Source organism: Mustela erminea, chromosome 14 (assembly GCF_009829155.1).
Source record: "Mustela erminea isolate mMusErm1 chromosome 14, mMusErm1.Pri, whole genome shotgun sequence".
Classification (NCBI taxonomy): Eukaryota; Metazoa; Chordata; class Mammalia; order Carnivora; family Mustelidae; genus Mustela; species Mustela erminea.
The window spans coordinates 66,782,302-66,803,134 of NC_045627.1; the positions used below are offsets into that span (position 1 = coordinate 66,782,302).

Genomic DNA, 20,833 nt, shown 5'->3' on the forward strand with positions numbered 1-20,833 from the left:
GAGCCTGCTTCCTCCTCTCTCTCTCTCTCTCTCTCTCTGCCTGCCTCTCTGCCTACTTGTGATCTCTCTCTGTCAAATAAATAAATAAAATATTAAAAAAAAAAAAAAAAAAAAAAAAAAAATAAAAGCTTTAAAAAAAATAAAATCTTTAAAAAAGATGTTAACCAATTCTTAGTCATCTTCCACTCTCCCCCACTTCCACCATGTTCCATAATTTTACTTTAGTTATCCAGTTAGATTAGCTTCATATTCCAGTCTTGTGATCACCTTGAACATCATAACTGGACTTTATCAAACATTTACAGAACAGCTTTTATGGTGAAGGAAAAACAACCAACAGCTATTTAATTTGTGTTAGGTATATCATACATACATTATCTCGCTTAATCCTTACACACCTCAGTGAGGTTGTTACTATTATTATCTCCATTTTAGAAATTGGGCAACTGGAGTTAAGTAACTTGATCCACGTCATTCAGCTACTAAACAGAGTTGAAAGAAACCAGTGGGACTTAAAAACCAACAACAGGAATAACTATGTTAGATCTTCCCAACTCCCCAGGCTCACTTCTCTTGTCTGCACCCATCCCCAGAATTTTGAGATCCAAATGCAATATAATATGCAGCAAGGTTTTATAACCTATGAAGCGTATTCCAAAATGGCACATGCTATTTTAAAATATACAATTAAAACGCAGTTTATTTGTAATAAAGGATAACACAGCACAAATACAGAACTTACACATTTCATAATGACAAAATGTAGGTACTTACTTTTTTTTAAATTTTTTATTTTTTATAAACATATATATATATATTTTAAAGATTTTATTTATTTATTTGACAGAGAGAGATGACAAGCAGGCAGAGAGGCAGGCACAGAGAGAGGAGGAAGCAGGCTCCCTGCTGAGCAGAGAGCCCGATGCGGGGCTCGATCCCAGGACCCTGAGATCATGACCTGAGCTGAAGGCAGCGGCTTAACCCACTGAGCCACCCAGGCGCCCCTATAAACATATATTTTTATCCCCAGGGGTACAGGTCTGTGAGGTACTTACTTTTTATTGAATTGTAACATGCATGCTGTGAAGTTCACAAGACTCAAGCGTGTAGCTTGGTTTATTTTTACTAAGGTAAAACCTGCACACACACACACACACACACACACACACACATACAAACACACAAAAGTCACAACCACCCAGATCAAAATATAAAACATTACCAGTATCTCAGAAGCCTCCTTCTGGCTTTCGGGTTTGCTTTTGAGTTTTAGACCTGGATTCAAATCTTGACACTTTCACTTTCTTCTTGCGAGACTTTAGCAAGTTGTTCAATCTCTTTGGGTCTCAGTTCAACCACCTGTAAAGAGAGGATAATACTGCCTTATGAGATTGTTGAAGTAAGGAGGTCATAAAATGTAAAATGTCTCTCACAGTGCCTAAAAATATCTGGTCTGCAATAAACGGCAATTATTACAGTCAAATGTTACCGGCGGTCGCCACCTTCCACTTCCTGCCTTTCTGTCACTCATTTTTGAAAGTTGCTCTTGCTCCTATTCTTTTTCTCCTTCTTTCTCGCCCCTCCTACTGCCGTATATTGCCTTCCCAAGGTGTCGTAAAACGCTCCTCCCCGCCCTCCATGTGGCGAAAACGCAATCACGCTTGACGGCGCGAGGTGGCTCAGCCGCAAGATGGCGGCGCTGGCGGAGGAGCAGACGGAGGTGGCGGTCAAGTTGGAGCCAGAGGGACCGCCGACGCTGCTACCTCCGCAGGCGGGGGACGGCGCTGGCGAGGGTGGCGGCGGCACTACCAACAACGGCCCCAACGGCGGCGGCGGGAACGTTGCGGCGGCGTCGTCGTCGGCCGGCGGGGATGGTGGGACCCCCAAACCCTCGGTGGCTGTCTCCGCCGTTGCTCCGGCGGGGGCGGCCCCGGTGCCCGCCGCTGCTCCGGAGGCCGGCGCTCCCCACGACCGACAGACTCTGCTGGCGGTGCTGCAGTTCCTGCGGCAGAGCAATCTCCGCGAGGCCGAAGAGGCGCTGCGCCGTGAGGCCCGGCTGCTGGAGGAGGCAGTGGCGGGCACTGGAGCCCCAGAGGCGGACGGCGCCGGTACAGAGGCGGCTAGCACGCTTCTCAGCCGGGTCACAGCCTCGGCCCCCGGCCCCGCGGCCCCTGACCCTCCGGGCACCGGCGCTTCGGGGGCCGCCGCGGTCTCGGGTTTAGCGACAGGTTCTGCGGCTCCGGGGAAAGGTGAGCCGCGGAGTCCCGGGGAGGCAGGGCACGAAGGGGGAGCAAGCCGGGAAGGCTGAAGCTGGCAGGCCTGCACCTCTGCGGGCTTGTTTTGAATTTCCTGGGCCCGCCTCTAGGGCCACATGCCCGCCCCTTTCGCTAGTGCGCCGGCTGCGCAGTCAAACCCTCTTCCAAGCTGTCAGTTCCAGTGAGAGGCTGAGGAGAGCTGCTGAGCAGAGGGATGTCTGGGGAGGGTGGGCGCTGAGAGGCGGGGACCTTCAGGGTTTTGGTCCCTTTCTTCTTTTTTCGGTTCTTGAGGCTTGGCAGGTCTGCATTAACACCCAGCAATACTTACACAGTTCTGTACTAGCTTCTTTAAGTAATTACTAAAAATACTTTACATATCCTAATTCTCATAATTCCGCTGTGAGCTAAGACGTTACCTCTGTTTTAGAGATGAGAAAACGGACTCGGAAAGGCCAAGGGACTTGCTTTGACCAAACAGCCAGGGAGTGATGGAACATAGTGTAGCCACTATTTCGCAAAATATTAGGCTAACTGGTGTTAAACCTTTTGGGGAATGCAGATTTCTTGGCGTCACTTCAGACTTAGTGAATCAGATCATGTAGAGGTGGAGTCTAGGAATCCTCATTTTTGTATATATGCTTCCAAGGGATTATTAATGTGTGGCAGAGGTTGAGAACCATTCATTTAGGAGTATGCTTTGGACAGACCTAGGTTCAGACTCTTGTCTCTGTTGCTTTTACTTGTGTGATGCGGCTCTTCCTCAGGTTAAGGGGTTTTTCTGGCCCCCTTTTAAAATGGGTTATTGTGAGGCTCAGATATAATACATATATATATAATGCCTGCTACTGATATGTATATACCTAACACTTAACACCTGAGACCACCCTCCCCAGCCTTTTCCTAGCAACTGTGTTGCAAAGTCCGTGCAGTAAAATTCATACACAGCATATGGTCTCAAAGGTGATCCTGAGCTGATGATAAACATTTATTGTATTAAGTTATATAGTGCAGAGCCTCTAGCCAAATTAGTCTCTATTTATGAGCCCTAATCTTTGCAGTATTGCCAGAAGTAAAGTATGAATATGTAGCATTGTATCCCACAAATAGAAATGTGCAAAAATGTGACTGAGGGGAATGTTTTCTGAATGCTGAACTTGATGAATGAACTATAAGATGGATGGATTATGTTGGTTATTTTTCTGTAATCTCTCATCTCTTCAGAAACTTGACCTATCATAACTCAGAAACCAGTAAGAAGGAAAAGAGGCCATCAGAATAACCAAAAGAACTTAAAGCATTTGTGCAGTGAAGAGCACAGCAGTATTATAATTGCAACCTAAAATTTTCCAACAGTCAAACTTTGATTAGATTGACAGGTGTATCATTGTTTGGTATTGGTATATTCCAAATAAATACTCATGTTTTCTACCTTGGAATGATGTTTATGGGAATTATTTTAAGCATGTAGATTGAGTTATCTTTTGGAAACAAATAAGGCTCATCCATCACACTCTTGAAATGCTTGCATTTTATAAGGAGTGATAGATGTACACATATCCTACAGGTTAGGATGTGTTACAGGAAAGTCACAAAATATTTAGTAGATCAGAGATCTGGGAATATTACTTCAGGGCATGTCTTGGTGGTGGTGGGTGCCATTTACACTGAGCCTTGAGAGATTAATATAATTGTTTGATTTGCACATATCGTGTTTTATGAAATTTGTCTTTGAGGTAGCTGCAGGAAAAATACTGAACCTTTTTTTTTTTTTTTTTAAAGATTTTATTTATTTATTTGACAGCGAGAGATACTGAACCTTGTTGTTACTGACCTGAACATTTTATTTTAAGATATGGACAAGCTGAAGGAGTTTTGGATAGGGACTGAAACAGTCCCTTGACAGATTGTGTGATTGCTTTGGGGAAGAGACTTTGAGAAGACAGGAACAAACATCTAAGAAACAGTTTACCTCTGGACCATAGCAAAACAGCCTTAGTCACTTGGTATATATTCTTGAAATACATTTTTTGAAAGTTGTTCTTCATTTTTTAAACAGTTGGAAGTGTAGCCGTTGAAGACCAGCCGGATGTCAGTGCTGTGCTGTCAGCCTACAACCAACAAGGAGACCCCACAATGTATGAAGAATACTATAGCGGACTAAAACACTTCATTGAATGTTCCTTGGACTGCCATCGGGCAGAATTATCCCAACTCTTTTATCCTCTGTTTGTACACATGTACTTGGAACTAGTCTACAATCAACATGAGAATGAAGCAAAATCATTTTTTGAGAAGTATGTGAATTTTATATATATTATATATATAGCACATATATATAATGTATATACACAACTGTAACCAAACAAATGTAAGATTGTAACTGCGAAAGTATTTCATGAAAGAGAGGTAACTGGTGCTAGGAGAACCTAAAAAGAGGGAGTGTGATCTAGTTGGAGAAGTCAGGGAAGGCTCCCAGAGGAAGTGATGCTTGAGGTAAGATCTGAAAATTGGGTAGGAGCTAACCAGAGGAAGAGAAGAGGGAAAAGCATGTGTGACACCTCTGGTGGGAGGATCATGGTGGGTACAGAGACAAAAGAGGGCCAGTGTGGCTGGAGCTGAGTATGGGTTCGAAGCTGGGCTGGAAAAAGCAGGTTCTCGGGCCATGTCGAGGGTCTTTGTTTTTCCAGAGAACAGTCATGGGTTGTATTGGGTAGCATTATATCTGGTTGAGATTCACTGAAAACCCCAACAATAATGGCATAAATAAAATAAAAGTTTATATTTTGTTTTTATCCTAAGAGCAATAGGAAGCTGTGTTAGGATTATATTAGACTGAGAATGACTGAAAACCCAAACAACAGAGGCTTAAATACAATAAAAGTTTATTTCTCTCTCATAAAGATTAGGCAGTCCAGGACTGGTATAGAGTCTTTGATTACCAGGAACCTAGGCTTTCACCATCTTGATGCTCTTCCATCCTTGTCATGCGGCTTCCTCCTGTGGTACAAGATGGCTCTTAGGCTCTGAGCAATCACATCACTGCTATAGTCAGCTGAGAAGGCACATCGTTCCTCCAGGTAGCACATACCTCCTCCTTTTTTTTATGTCGTTAGGCAACAGCTACAATTACCTACAAGGGAAGTAAGATGTGTGGCCTTTGCCTAGGTGTTTACTTCCTCAGCTAATATTCAGGTATTCTGTTGTGGAGGAAGAAAGGAAAAAATGGATGTTTGGGGACAGTGAGATGTCTCTGCTACAGAAGTCATTGAAGGACCTTGCCATTATTAGATTTGCATTTTTTTAAATTTTATTTATTTTTTTAAAGTAATCTCTTCACCCAGTGTGGTACTGGAACTCACAACTCTGAGGTCAAGAGTTGTACACTCTACTACCTGAGCCAGCCAGACATCCCGATTTGCATTTTGAAAGGACCTTTATGCGGTTGGGAAAATAGATGGTGGTGAGGGGGAACAGAATGACTTTAGAGTGACCAGTTTGGAAGGTTATTGTAGTGGTTCTCAACCCAGAGTAGTAGTATTCCTGCTTCCCCTGGGCTACTTGAAAATGTGTGGAGGTGTTTTGGTTGTCATGACTAGAATGGGGAAGTGCTGGTGGCTTAGGGGTGCCAAATGTTCTAATATGTGCAGATAGTCCATGTAGCAAAGAATTGTTCTGCCCCAAAATGTTCTGTTGAGAAACACTAGACAAGGGTACATTAGTGTTTGTGAAAATAAGTAGCATATTGGTGAGGCAGTTGGTGATGGGTTGGATATGGAGGTGAGGGAGATGAAGGTATTCGTAACCCCTAGGTTTCTGGCTCCCCCATCTGGATGGGGGAGTGTCCTTCACTAAGACAAAGCCCTGGAAGAGGACCTGGTTTGTCAGGTTGCAGAGTAATCTTGACTTCAGATTTGAATATGCCTTTGACTCATTTATGAGATACCGGGTCGGTAGGTGAATGATATAGAAAGCTCTGGAGCTCTGAAGAGAGGGACTAGAGCCATAAATTGGAGTTGTGTGTGATATTGATGGGTATGGATGAGATTGTCTGGGGGAGGGGATGGGGTTTATGAAATAAGTCAACGAGAGGGCGAGACCTGAGCCTTGAGGAATTCCAACATTTGGAGTAGAAGAGATGGCCAAGTAGAAGAGGTATAAGGAGAGGTCAGAGAAGTAGGAAGAAAACGGGGAGGGTATTGAGTTAATAGAAGCCAAAGAAAGGAGTGGTTAAAAAGGGGGCAGTACTTAACAGTTTGAATGAGAGCATTTTAGTACAAGCAATAGACCCAAAAGCCGGCATTTGTCAGATAACACAAGTAGTGGTAATACAGGAATAAAGAACTCCGGACACTTAGCTTCTTTGCCATTATGTCCATTCATTATTGTATGGTGCCTAACAGAAGGTTTATAAAGCGAATGTTCTGTAGCTCAGCAATTTTCAAAAAAATTAACAAAGGCTGTTTATGACAGAACTTACACTCTAACCTAATTTTTCTTACAGTATTGTCATCAAAAAACCTCTTTCTCTCCCAGTCCCATGAGATAGCCATCTCCTTACATAGGAAGCTGGAATATCCGGGGGAGCTCTGTCTCCTTGTTATGGACAATCTCAGCCATTGCCCAGACACCATGCTCAGATGAGGTTATGGGCTATAACTGATGTGAACACCAAGAGGCTGAGATGTCTAATTTCACTGAAATCTTGAACAGAAACCCTTAGTTCATGTCTTGATGAGTCTCAAAAGGGTAACACGGGTAACAGTTTATTGGCTGTGTATCAGAGCTAGAACCTATCTTATGTTTAGTCATTGTTCTTTAAATGTTTTTGCATTGTTTGCTGCTCTTAGTGAGTGCCAAATATATGATCTTTAATTTTACTTTATCAGGAATATTAAGATTTATAGAAACAAAAGTACATTTAAATTTACTAATTGTCACCAAGGCTGAAAGCTTTACTTAATTACCTGTGGTATTGGTGAGTAAATGGAAGTGTTCATTCTTTGGTATCAACATTTGTTTGTCGTTTAGTCATATTATTATACTGATGTTTAATAAATGTGTCTGGTATGAAGAATACAAGAAGTCATTGAAAATGTTGGGTTTTATGAGAATGCCATGTATTGATTATTATTATATGATATATATTATAATGTAATTATAATATAATAATTGATTATTATATATTATAAGGGGCTGGGTGATAGGCTCATTGAGTTAATTACACTAGTTTCTACTTTTGTATATGTTTGAAACTTTCCATAATAAAGTTTTTAAAAGTGGTTTTGAGAGAACATAAAATTTAGTAAAGCAGAAATTCTAATTCAAATGTCTACCAATGGTGGATATCTTTCATTCACTTATGGTATTTATTTCAAATTCTCTTAAAATGTTAATGGTACATTTCATTAGAGAATTAAATTTTTAAATTTCAGGATGAATTCAGAAACTGAATTGTGATCATTTTGAAATGAGTTACTTCTGATCCTGTAGCTTAGTCCAGGATTATTCAGACTGCTACGTTGAAAATATTCTGGGATGTTTATAAATATATGGGGGAGAGCAGATCCCTTAATGATTACATTGAAAAATGACTTTTTAAAATCACTGAAACAGGTTCCATGGAGATCAGGAATGTTATTACCAGGATGACCTACGAGTATTATCTAGTCTTACCAAAAAGGAACACATGAAAGGGAATGAGACCATGTTGGATTTTCGAACAAGTAAATTTGTTCTGCGTATTTCCCGTGACTCGTATCAACTCTTGAAGAGGCATCTTCAGGAGAAACAGAACAATCAGATATGGAACATAGTTCAGGAGCACCTCTACATTGACATCTTTGATGGGATGCCGCGTAGTAAGCAACAGATAGATGCGATGGTGGGAAGTTTGGCAGGAGAGGCTAAACGAGAGGCAAACAAATCAAAGGTATGGGAATAAACCTAAGAACTATATAATGCAGATTATGAAAAACTGTAGCATTTCCATCTACATAATATACACATTTTTCTTATAGCTAGCTTGGGAATAACAGAACCCTGTATGCTAAGTTCATGTTCTAAGGATGATGTGTAAATTAGTGAGAATTTGGGAATGATTGCATTTAACAGAACCCTGACTACAGTGACTGAAACAAGGGATTTTGCATACATATAATGAATTGCAAAAGAAATCCCTCTTGCTCTGGCGCAAGGGCTCCTTCTAGTTTCTCCTCCATCATCTTTAGAATGTGGCTTTCTTTGTGCTCACAGATGGCTGTTGTAGCTCCAGCAGTGCACCTGCATTCCAGGAAGGCAGAAGGGGGAGGACAGAAGGCATATCCCTGCTAAATCTTATCAGGAAAACAGTATTTTTTTCCTAAAACCCTACCCAGTATATTTGTGTGTACATCTGCTGGCCAGAATGACTTTAATGGCTATTCCTACCTGCAGGGGAGTTTGGGAACAGAAATAATTTAACTGAGCATATTGCTGCTCCAACAAAATCAGGGTTCTGTTAGTAAGGAGGATGGGGAGATTGGCTATTGGGTAGATAAGTACAGAATCTGTTTCAGGGTATAAATTACTGTATTGTAATCGTGATTCATCCTATCAAGATATGAAAATGATGTATTAATGAATGAAATATTAATTTTGAAAATGTTGGGTCTTTTGACTTGTAGGTATTTTTTGGCTTATTAAAAGAGCCAGAAATTGAGGTGCCTTTAGATGATGAAGATGAAGAAGGAGAAAATGAAGAAGGAAAACCTAAAAAGAAGAAGCCTAAAAAAGATAGCATTGGATCCAAAAGCAAAAAACAAGATCCCAATGCTCCACCTCAAAACAGGTGAGGGAAAAACTCAGGAACATGTGTGGAGGTTTAAGATGAACTGTTATTACAGAGAATTCAGTTTCTTAATAGAATGATTTTCAGTCTGTTTTTCTTTCACAGAATCCCTCTTCCAGAGTTGAAAGACTCAGATAAGTTGGATAAGATAATGAATATGAAAGAAACCACCAAACGAGTACGCCTTGGGCCAGACTGTTTACCCTCCATTTGTTTCTATACATTCCTCAATGCTTACCAGGTTAGTAGGATAATTGTGCAATTTCTGGGGGGAGAGTCGTGTAATATGGTGACTTATCACTAAAAGAAACTTAGATGTGTTAACTAAGACGGAGTTTTCTTTTTTAAACTCTTGATGTAAATATAGCTTGAAGACAGAAGTTAAGAAAGGATAATTGGACACTGCTTAGAATAGTTAGAAGGCAATGTTGAAAAGACCTTTAGCAACTTGCAGGTGCCAGAATGTTGCTTATGTGTGTCCCTTGTTTTACTGATCAGAATTCTGTTAGCTTTTGAGGAGGAGGAAACTGTAGTTTAGCTCTATTGAACTTGGCTTATATAAACTTAATACTTTTTATTAAGGGTTCTTTATGTCTTTATAGATTGTAATAAGCTGCTGAGGATATATTTATTAAAGTACAAAAATGATTAACATTTTCTTCATATCATGTGCTTTAAATTTGGAGGACAAAAGGGGTGAATGGTGACGTGTTCTCAAAGTAAATACTTTCAAACAGTGTTTCATGGGAGAATGAAATCTTTTCTATGAGAGAAGGAGTTATCATTATGTTGTTTCTAAGATGTAATTTTTTTCCCGAGACCATATTGTGTAGTATAAAGTTTTTATTTTTTTTATTGGCAGGGCCTCACTGCAGTGGATGTCACTGATGATTCTAGTTTGATTGCTGGAGGTTTTGCAGATTCAACTGTTAGAGTGTGGTCTGTGACACCCAAAAAGCTTCGTAGTGTTAAACAAGCAGCAGGTAACTGAGTTGACTTGTGAGGATGTGAACTCACCTTTAGTTTACACCAATCTGGATTCCATGGAGTATGCATAAGAGATTGTGATCTCAACAGAATTTCATTTGATTTTACTTTAGCTCAAAATGCTAACATTCCCAAGCAAAAAGTGCATTGGAGTGGCAATCAGGAGACTGGGGTGTTAAACTGGTTTAACTTTGTGGGGCCTCAGTTTTCTCATCTGTAGAATGAGGGGGTTGGGCTAAAAAACTCTATGAGTTTAAAATCTAATTTTATGACTATTTGCCTGTGAATTTTAAAAATGCCTTTAAATAATGGGAGAGTACTTTCTGTTTTAGCTCTAAAAATGGCCTAAAAATAATTAGTTTTAGTATTTTTAAAGAGTTTCTTGCTAAATGTATTATTTAAACAAGGTAATACATTTTCAAAAAACTTTTAATATTTCCATAGTTTCCATTTGTGTATGATATATTAGGTTTCTTTGAGTTTTAATCATAGTTCCGAACTGAGCAGCTATGTGCACTCCAGCAAATTGTTAACTGTCCTGAACTTGAGTTTCCTCTTCTGTACACTGGGATGGTTAAAGGCATCAACACTGTGGGTGGTATGTAGGAGGACTGTTCAAATGTTAGTTCTTCTGAACCATGATGTGATTGCCTTGAAATATTCTAATGAATGTACTTTAAAAAAAATGAATATATTTTTAAAATATCAATATTTTTGGACCGTTTTAGATCTTAGCCTCATAGACAAAGAATCAGATGATGTCTTAGAAAGAATAATGGATGAGAAAACAGCAAGTGAGTTGAAGATTTTGTATGGTCATAGCGGGCCTGTCTATGGAGCCAGCTTCAGTCCGGATAGGTAACATACAAACAATGAAAAATTAAATACTGCTGTATTATATTGAGATAATATTTAAGTTAACTACTGGAAACATTTTGGGAAAAATTCTGTTAGAGAAATCTCATGGCTGCCTCTTCCGCATTATCTTTTAGAATCTTGCCATTTGCTAATTCATCTTGGGGTACTGGTGTACAAGATAGCAACTTAATATATACCCAGATTTATAGAATCAAAGATGCACAGCCTCAGGGTTTATTGTTTTAAAAATTAGCTTCAGTTTTTGTATAACCCTGATAGGGGCTGAATTGCTTCTTTGGGTTCCTGCCTTGGGTTTGTGGCTACTGCTGTATTCCATCATCTCCAAATTGAGAACAGATTCCTGATATTAAAGTTATGTTAGCTGTCAATTAAAGATTTTGTGTAATCAAAAGAACTAAGAAGATACTGAAAAGGGAATTTGAAACCCGCAAATAGGTATTTGCTTATTTTTCATGATCTCTAATATTCTTTGAAAATGGGAGGGAATTTTATATTCATAATAACCATTTGTATCTTAATTGGATAACTTTCAATCCATCAATATTTTCATCTTTATGAAATCTTCATAGGGTTTATCCAGATGATACATTTTTACTTGAGGAAAATCTCTAATTTCAGTGAAAACCTTAACAGTTTCAGTGATTCAGCTTTTGTGTTTATCTGTGAAAAAGCTAAATTATTACTTAAATGTCTATAGTGTTTTTTGTCAAAAAGACATTTCCTATTAATTGCTTATGCAAGTCAAGAGAGGAAAAGAGCATCTCCATTTTAAAGTAAAAAATTGTTGAGTTTTAAGTGACATCTTATATCACATTTCTTAGCTTTTCTCAATTAACCTTTTTGACCGACTTTCTGTTGGTACCCTTTGGTACAATTTTTTATAAGAAGTGTGGTTTTTCCATTATACTTTTAAAAATAATCTAACCTTGGGGCACCTGGGTGGCTCATTTGGGTTGAGTGTCTGTCTTCAGCTCAGATCATAGCCTGGGATCTGGCTCCTTGCTCAGCAAGGAGCCTGCTTCTCCCTCTCCCTGCCTCTCTCCCTGCTTGTGTGATCCCTCTCTCTGTGTCTCATAAATAGATAAAATCTTAAAAAAAAGATCTAACCTCACTTAGTATGTGCTCAGTAGTTGTAGAGTATTAGAGCTAACTTTAGTTTTTTGTTATTACTTTCAACTTTCGTTATCTACTGTGAATTCCAAGTATAAAGTAAAAGATGTAGCATGTCAGGTTATCTGTACTTACCATACTCAAAATGTACAGAGAAACTGGACAGGTAACGATTTGATCACATTCTCTTTTCTCAGGAACTATTTGCTTTCCTCTTCAGAGGATGGAACTGTTAGATTGTGGAGTCTTCAAACATTTACTTGCTTGGTGGGATATAAAGGACACAACTACCCAGTATGGGACACACAGTTTTCTCCATATGGATATTATTTTGTGTCAGGGGGCCACGATCGAGTAGCTCGGTAAGAACATTGTGATCTTATGAATGGCAGAATGGTTTAAGGGAATTATAAGCTCCAGCCAAACTTATTTTCACTTCAGTTATTTGGGATCAACTTTTTGAGATTGTCAGCATTTATAGCTCCTTATTTGAAAATTAATTTGGGGAGTATTACTATGTCTGCATTTATGTCCATATCAAGAGTCCTTTTTTCCCCCTCAAGCTCCCACCAGCTAGATTTTCACTACCACTATGAGCACTGCTGGTGTTTTCCTGTGATTTCCTTGAAAGTTCAGGATGAGGTACCTCAGGTTAGAAACTAATTTTATGGCAGCCAAAACTAGCAAAAAACACTTTTCTATGGGTTAGACTAGGAATTGGGGTAGGAAAGGTGGGTACATACAGAGAACTAGAGTTTAAAAAAATTTTGTACTAGATCAACTTAGTTTTCCTTAAGAATGTTATTTCATCTCATTCCATTTTTCTCCCCCCTCATGGAGCCAGTGAGGGGGACCTATTTGGAGCTAATATCTCACATGGGTGTTTCTATATTTATTTTAGAATTTTGGCAGTTAACCATTACTTTTTTTTTTTCTTTCAATGCATTTTTTAAAAAGGCTCTGGGCTACAGACCATTATCAGCCTTTAAGGATATTTGCTGGCCATCTTGCTGATGTGAATTGTACCAGATTCCATCCAAATTCTAATTATGTTGCTACGGGCTCTGCGGACAGAACTGTGCGGCTCTGGGATGTCCTGAATGGAAACTGTGTAAGAATATTCACTGGACACAAGGTATTTTATACCTTCATTATTATGGCATACAAGGTTGTTTTTGAGATAAAAATATTTCAAAAATTAACTAGTAACACATTTTAAAGAAACTATTCAATTCCACTAAGCTTTAAAACTCTTTCTCTTACTTTGAGATATTTTTAACCCACTGTTGATTCTTTCCCTGGACTTCTTTTCTAGGGACCAATTCATTCCTTGACATTTTCTCCCAATGGGAGATTCCTGGCTACAGGAGCCACAGATGGCAGAGTACTCCTTTGGGATATTGGACATGGTTTGATGGTTGGAGAATTAAAAGGCCACACTGATACAGTCTGTTCACTTAGGTTTAGTAGAGATGGTGAAATTTTGGCATCAGGTAAATGACTAGAAATGGCTTTGTGTTAAAGGGTAAATGTTATGTTGAAATGAAACACTTAGGTTGACCATGTTAGGTTTTGCTTCTCTTAGCCATGATTCCAGAGTACCCCCTGACATGTGTGTTGACTTCTCAGGTTAAACTGATTGAAATGGTCCTTTAGAAGGAAGAGCTTATTAATCAAGTTTAGATTTTTTTCACCATAAATATACAGTAAATATATGAATTATGTCAGACTCTAAATATGGTAGATGCTACTAAATGGTTTTCTTTGACTTCCTGTTAGGTTCAATGGATAATACAGTCCGGTTGTGGGATGCTGTCAAAGCATTTGAAGATTTAGAGACCGATGACTTTACTACAGCCACTGGGCATATAAATTTACCTGAGAATTCACAGGAGTTATTGTTGGGAACATATATGACCAAATCAACACCAGTTGTACACCTCCATTTTACTCGAAGAAACTTGGTTCTAGCTGCAGGAGCTTACAGCCCGCAATAAATCATCGGTATTAAAGACCTTTTGGAAGCTACTGTTTGAAAAAGGGAGACTAAAAGCAAATACCTCAGTGATTAATATTTAAGCTACAAAGAATGTTTTGTCTATATGGATCTGGAAGGATGCTGCTTGGAAAATCTGAACAGGACAGTTCCACGTTTCTATAGCAACATTTAACTAATTTCCGTTAGTTGAATAAGAGGTATTATGTTCGTGGAGGGGACATTTATGGTGCTTTGGATTGTGTGGAAACTATGCATTTTCTGTTCAAATGCTATTTTAATTTATTATGTTTAGAAAAAAAAATCAATTGACTTCAGTAATTCATCCTGCTTCAAGATTCAAACTGAGTAATGTAATACCATCTTGAATTTTAGCTGAAGAATTCTATGAGCATGTATGTTTCTGCTGTAAAAATGTAGTTACTGTATGGCACTCAAGTACTATGTTAAATGATCCACTAACATTTTGCTTGCCCCATGATTAGTGGAATGTATGTTATTGGGTAGGGTGAACTACAATTTCTTTCTAAGAACTAGATGAAGTACAACCAACCACTGACATCTGAATTTATACCTGTTGGATTCTGAGTGCACCCAAACACTCTATAAACCAGGTGAAGAAATTTAGCTTCCATGTTCTACTTCAGCTAAAACAGCTACATAAAACCTAGTACACTTGAAGTCAGACAGACATTTCAGTTGCTTACCTCCAGTACTGAGCCTTGCTTTGGAAACTAAAAGATTTAGACCAAGTCACTGCCAGTTTTTTGCCTTTGTTGCATTTTGTACAGTTTTTATATTTTTGATATATTGTAAATAAAGACAACCAGCTTTTCCAGGTTCATAATTTATTGTACAAATTGAATATCACATGATGAGCTGACAAAAGCTTCTCCAGGCATGGGAACTTAACAGATGAGGTACAAGTTAAAATCCTATAAAAAAAGTAAAAATAATTTAGACACAATTGTGTTCAACTCTACTTTTAAGACATTCAGTATAAGACATTACCAGTACAGGACTATCCCTGAACCCGCTGAAATTGAATGCAAATTCATCAGATTCTCAGAGTCAGTAATCACCCCAAAATGTCACAGCTTAATACAGTTTAACCTAACGGTTTACCTTTAACAAAAGAGCTGACTTCAGCAAGACCCTGAATGTATGCTACTGGAAAAGTCTAGTATACAAAGTACACTTTAAACAGTAGTAAACGTATCAGATAAAATTTATTAGTTTTTATAATGGGGATACTATCACTCTCCCCAAAGTTGGGAGGTACCTAATATGGAAAAGTGGGCAATGACTACCTATTTATCAGGAATAAGTCCTGGACCACTGCATGCTGGGGTATGTACTCAACAGTTTTGAGATCGGAAAAGCTTTTAATAGCAGAGGAAAATTTTCTGTGGAGAGCTACAGTAGATTAAGATCTGGGTTTTGGGTTTTCTGCACATCATCTACTACCAAAACAAGTATTCACTCAAACATAGGCAAATGGAGATTGTGGTGTACCACAAGAAGAAAATGAAATCTATGGGAATTAAATGAAAATATAAAATTGTGTATAAAAATCTGAAACTAGCAAAAAAATAAGATATATTTGCAATGTATTTACAAGGTTGGTTAATAATTATTACATAAAGGGCTTATGTAAGAGAAATAAGGTCTTCCTAAAGAGAAAGACTCAATTGTTAAATGAAAAAAACAAAGGGAATCTTAAGAAAAATACAAAGGGTAAACAAATGGAAAAAATGTGTAACTTCATCAAAAAGATATTTTCGCTCATCAAATGAACAACGATCAGAAACTGCTTATTCAGCGCTGGCTAGGGCAAGAGACACCCTCTAAGAAAGCTGGGTGCCCCATTAACCCTTAGGGAAAGCAGTTAAGCCTAAAACTATCATACAGACAACACATCATGCTCAAAAGTGTCCAATGCAATGTTATCTGTATTAAAAAAAATCTCGGGGCACCTGGATGGCTCAGTGGGTTAGGCCTCTGCCTTCAGCTCAGGTCGTGATCTCAGGGTCCCGGGATCGAGCCCTGCATCGGGCTCTCTGCTCAGCAGGGAGCCTGCTTCCCTGCCTCTGCCTACTTGTGGTACCTCTCTCTCAGTCAAATAAATAAATAAAATCTTAAAAAAAAAATCTTGATAGGAAACAGATATAAATCATATATGCATAAATACTCATGCATTCAAATAATAGAGAAAATATTTGTAATAAGACAATATTACAGACATGACTCATAGCCACTGGAAACCAAAGAAAAAATATTAAAAAGAGCCAAACCAAACTGTTAACAAAAATTGTCAGGTTATGGGATATGAACAGTATTTTCCTCCTGTATGTAACTTTGCACAATGACAATTTACTTCCATAGTGAGGGGAAAAGCCCTAACAACAAAATGGCCGTTATAAACTTATATGTTAATTCCTTACTGTTTATGTTGCTTTCACAGCTGGTGTTTTTTTAGATCTTAACTTGAAGTATAAGATCATCAAAGCAATGCCTCCATATGTGGCCAGTACACACTAAAAAAGAAAAGAGAAAGTAAACAAGAGTTTTTGCCACTTACATTATTCTAAAACATAACTGCTTAAAGGTATCACCAATACTTACATTCATTCTACCTGTGAGAGTGTAAGAGTTGAAATATTTTTTGATACCAGTGAAATGGAATTGGGCATCAGCTTCTGGACCTGCCATGATTTCAATCTTTAAAAAAAAAAAAAAACAATAAATTGGTTTGGATACAATTTAAAAGAAAATTATGTTTTGTTTTTGTTTCAAAGATTTTATTTTTTTAAGTTATCTCTACACCCAGCATGGGGCTTAAACTCACAACCCAGAGATCAAGAGTTACATGCCTCACCAACTAAGCCAGCCAGGCACCTTTTGTTTGTTTGTTTGTTTTTAAAGCTTAAAAACCTGAAAAGTCACTGCACAGAAGAATTATGAGTTTTTTTTTAATGCCTTGCCCAACACAGAAGTAGCAAAGTTGGTTGAAAGAGGCTTGCTGGTAAGAGAAACTTTCAGAAGGAAGACTTTACCTTAGTTGCTGTTGTATAACATTCCAAAACATACATCAAATCACTTAGCACAGGAAGAGAACACAGTTTCTCTAAGGCCCCCTCTCCTTTAACTCAATCTTGCTTGATATTTTCATTCTTGGCTCTGCTACAGCATGTTACACTGTGTATGGAGTCAATCAGTTTTAAGAGTAGAAAGTTGGAGGTTGTGATACATTTCAAAGTTCTTAAGAAGGGTACCCACTAGCTAAACAGCTCAACTTGCAACTCCTTTCATAATTTTTCTTATGAAATAATTTAGGACCTCCATGGGAAGGAAGAGAAAGTATCATTCACTAACTTAGGACCTCCATGGGAAGGAAGAGAAAGTATCATTTACTATACTCCAATTTTTAAAAAACTAGCATTATTTTAACAAAAGGGATGCACATCAGAGTGTAAAAACTGGAAGATCACTTCCACAGTTGAAGGAATAAGAGCATGCTGGTTCAAGTTCTTAAAGATGGAGAGCCTACTAAAATGCTACCTAAATTAAGTCCTACCAAAATTATCAAAATCTGTCAACTCTAGTTATAAAGACCACCATCTAGGCTGCAGTACCGTTAGGTCCTAACCCCCGCCCCCACCTTTTCCTCACAGCAAAATAAATAAAAGATCTAAATATAAATAGTAAAACCAAAGAATCCTGGAAGAAAACATGGGCCAAAATTCTAATTATCTTGGGAAAGGGGAAATATAAAGGACAAAAACCCAAGGGAAAACATAAAAGTGATCAAAGAAAGTAAAATGAGGCCAATATTTAACTACCAGACTGGGAAAAATAAGCATCTCCTCTGTTGCCTGAGTATAAACTGGTACAACTTTTCCTAAAATACAATTTTGCAATACCCGTCCAATTATAAAATTAGTATACACTTTCATGTAGCTGGTTCATTTGTTCTCTAGGAATTTACCCTTACAGAGATATCACGAAGGGAGACATGTTATATGGTTCAAGAATAGTGACTGAAATACTATTGATGAAATAAACTGGAAAAACTAAAAGTCCATCTACATACAGGAGACTGAGAAAATAATGGTTTCCATTTGAGGAAATACAATGTGCACAGATCCTGATGTACTGAAACAGAAAGACGTCCCTTTGTAATCTTAAAACAGTAAAAAAAAAAAAAATCTATTTTTGGACATTATATTACAGAGCACATAAATGGTTCTCAGAGTCTGGTTCCTAGACCAGCAGCAACGGCATCACTTGAAACTTGATGAAAATCCAAAATTCTCAGGCCCAACCTCAGGCCTATGCAATCAAAAACTCTGGGGCCCAGTAATCTGTTCTAATAGGCATTTCTGATGTAAGCTAAAGTTTGAAAGACACTGCAATAATAGAAAACCAAATATTTGTTGTAATTATACAGAAAAACTCTGGAAAAACATACAGCAAACTTTTTGGAGTTATATTTGTAAGTACCTATATTTTACACAGGCATATTATTTGTCATAATAAAAAATAACAAAGGCACATTCAAAGGTCACCAAAACAACACTTGACAATTCGTATGTATGACCGCCTATCTACCACGACCGACGCCACGCCGAGTCGATTGGCAACATAGACGAGCCGGTCGAGGTCCGGTCGAGATTGGTAGGCAGTGGCAGTGACTCAGCTGGCTCTTGATGAAATGGAAGAGGGAGAGATCTGTGAGGAAGTCGTTGCTATGGAAACTGGCACTCCCCCTATTTACCATTCAGAAGGCCTTCAGAGGCATTCACGTGCACAGAATTGGCAATGAAAATTTGGACAAATGACCTTAATTCTAAACAGTTTCAAGAAGGTTCTTGGAACAATGAAAGAAACCCAAGCTTCCTTGGGCCTCCTCAGGGACCTTGGCATTTCAGCCCAAGCAGGAAAATTAGCATTAAAATAAATCTTCATGATATAGCTTTTATAGTAACGGTTTCATTTTACTAGACTTAGTAAAGTAATAGTCCCCCCCCCATTCATTTTCATGACACACTTTTGAATTCTTACGGTATCAAGTGGGTTTCTAGGAGCAACCCTACATAAAAACAGGAGCTTGGTCAAATTATTAACTGATAACCCCACACCTTGTGTGTAACAAAAATTTTTAGGATGGTAGTGTCCAAATGAAACAATATTAAAGTGCTTTAAACTTGTCCACACAGTATGGGAGGAAGCCTGTGATATTCCACAGAGGACTAAATCTGACTGCTGGGAAGGGCATGTTATAGGAACTGGAATTTAGTCTGGGTCTTGAAGACTCTTGTGAAGGTGAGATGAAAGCAGGAGTGGGGAGTAAAATGTTGCTGGTGAAATAAACAATGGGACAAAAGCCTACAAGCACTGGGGCCTGCACCCTTCAGGGAACTGCAGTTACTTTTGGACAAAGACCAGGAACCCTTGTAGCTAGAGCACCCTCTGTGGAATAACTCAAACTGAAACCTTCCCTTTCCAAACATAAAAACACAACAAGGGAAAAATTACTTAAGACCAATAATTGCACTGTTAAAAGATAGCCTGTAGAGAAGTCTAAGCATGGGGTCTTCCTGTTTCTTTCTTCCTCTTCTTTTTAAAAAATTAACACATAACGTATTATTTGCCCCAGGGGTACAGGCCTGTGAATCGTCAGGCTTACACATTTCACCGCACTCACCATAGCACATACCCTCCCCAATGTCCATCACCCAGCCACCCCATCCGAACCCTCCTACCCCCGCCCCCCAGCAACCTCTTGTTTCTAATTAACCGGCCCACTGCTATTAAACATTAATGAAGCCTTCCACGTCCTTCTTCACTTGTGAAACGGGAATTTCAGAAAAAGCCCAAAGTGACCAACTGTCCTCACTACTTTGTGTTCTGAAACTGCTATTTGCCTGTCTGAGTATCTACCTGGAACGGTGAGATCACGAGGTAAAAGGAGGCCACGTCGAGAGCTACTCGGGTACCAGAAGCAGCCTCTTGCACTTCAAGTATACAGCTCTCTGTTCTGGCTATCTCTCGGGAAAAGGCCTTCCGGCTGGTCGATACAGGCTGAAATCTAAGCCTCTTACTGCGGGCCTGGCGACCTGCAGGGGCTGGGCCACACACACTCCCTTCGACAAAGGCTGCAGGCCGCTAAAGTAGGCCTTGCTGGCCGGCTCCCTAAGCACAGCACAGGGGAAATAAACTGCAATGGGCAAACAGAGGAAAAGAGGTTAATCTGGCCAGAAGCCCGAGTTCCATTCAATATTACGTTGCTGGGTGACCTTGGGGGGGGGACTCCCTTTGCTGCCGGCCTCTTTTTTTCTCTACTGTGATATACGATCTAAGGGCCTTCGGGAACCATGGGAGCCTCCGGGACCTCCTATCCGCCTCGCCCCGAGGCTTCCCAGCCCAGTCCAACCCCTCGCGCCTCGGCTCTCGTTATCTCTAATTCCTTTTCCATTCTCCACTGCCCTCGCACCCCACAACGAAGACCTAGCTGTGTTCCTCGACCAGGTATAGTCGGATTTTTAATGCCAGCCCCGCAAGGCGGAGGCACGAGGCCTGACCCAGGGTTCTCGTCTACACACCCACCTTGCAGAAGACACCAATTCGGCGGGTTGTGTCCTTCAACGTACGCAGGTAGCCCGCAGCCGGCCGGAAGAAGCCTCCTCCCCCGCACGCGTTGGACTACCAGAACGATTCAGCCTTCAGCGTCGGTTGGCTATGGCTTGAAGTCCCTCCTTTCCGCTTCCTGTTTCTAAC

At 39.4% G+C, this 20,833-nt stretch overlaps 2 protein-coding genes across 3 annotated transcripts; one reads left to right on the forward strand and one right to left on the reverse strand.

The window, feature by feature from the left end:
* Positions 1 to 1,646: 1,646 nt before the first annotated feature.
* TAF5 (TATA-box binding protein associated factor 5) lies at positions 1,647 to 14,900 on the forward strand. 2 transcript variants are annotated; one of them, XM_032311879.1, is made up of 11 exons: positions 1,647 to 2,249; positions 4,312 to 4,549; positions 7,869 to 8,184; positions 8,918 to 9,081; positions 9,169 to 9,322; positions 9,944 to 10,064; positions 10,797 to 10,926; positions 12,255 to 12,419; positions 13,015 to 13,192; positions 13,373 to 13,550; positions 13,837 to 14,900. In XM_032311879.1, the coding sequence occupies exons 1-11, from the start codon at positions 1,691 to 1,693 to the stop codon at positions 14,052 to 14,054; spliced, it is 2,421 nt and encodes an 806-aa protein (XP_032167770.1). In that variant the 5' UTR covers positions 1,647 to 1,690; the 3' UTR covers positions 14,055 to 14,900. The 2 variants fall into 2 exon arrangements, with proteins under 2 accessions (XP_032167770.1, XP_032167771.1); XM_032311880.1 differs by having other exon boundaries at positions 9,187 to 9,322.
* ATP5MD (ATP synthase membrane subunit DAPIT) lies at positions 14,885 to 20,815 on the reverse strand. Its single transcript, XM_032311887.1, has 4 exons — positions 20,663 to 20,815; positions 16,679 to 16,774; positions 16,498 to 16,590; positions 14,885 to 14,988 (listed from the first exon to the last, which is right to left on the reverse strand). Exons 2-3 carry the CDS (start codon positions 16,763 to 16,765, stop codon positions 16,501 to 16,503), a joined length of 177 nt encoding a protein of 58 aa, XP_032167778.1. The 5' UTR covers positions 16,766 to 16,774; positions 20,663 to 20,815; the 3' UTR covers positions 14,885 to 14,988; positions 16,498 to 16,500.
* Between the last annotated feature and the right edge of the window lie 18 nt (positions 20,816 to 20,833).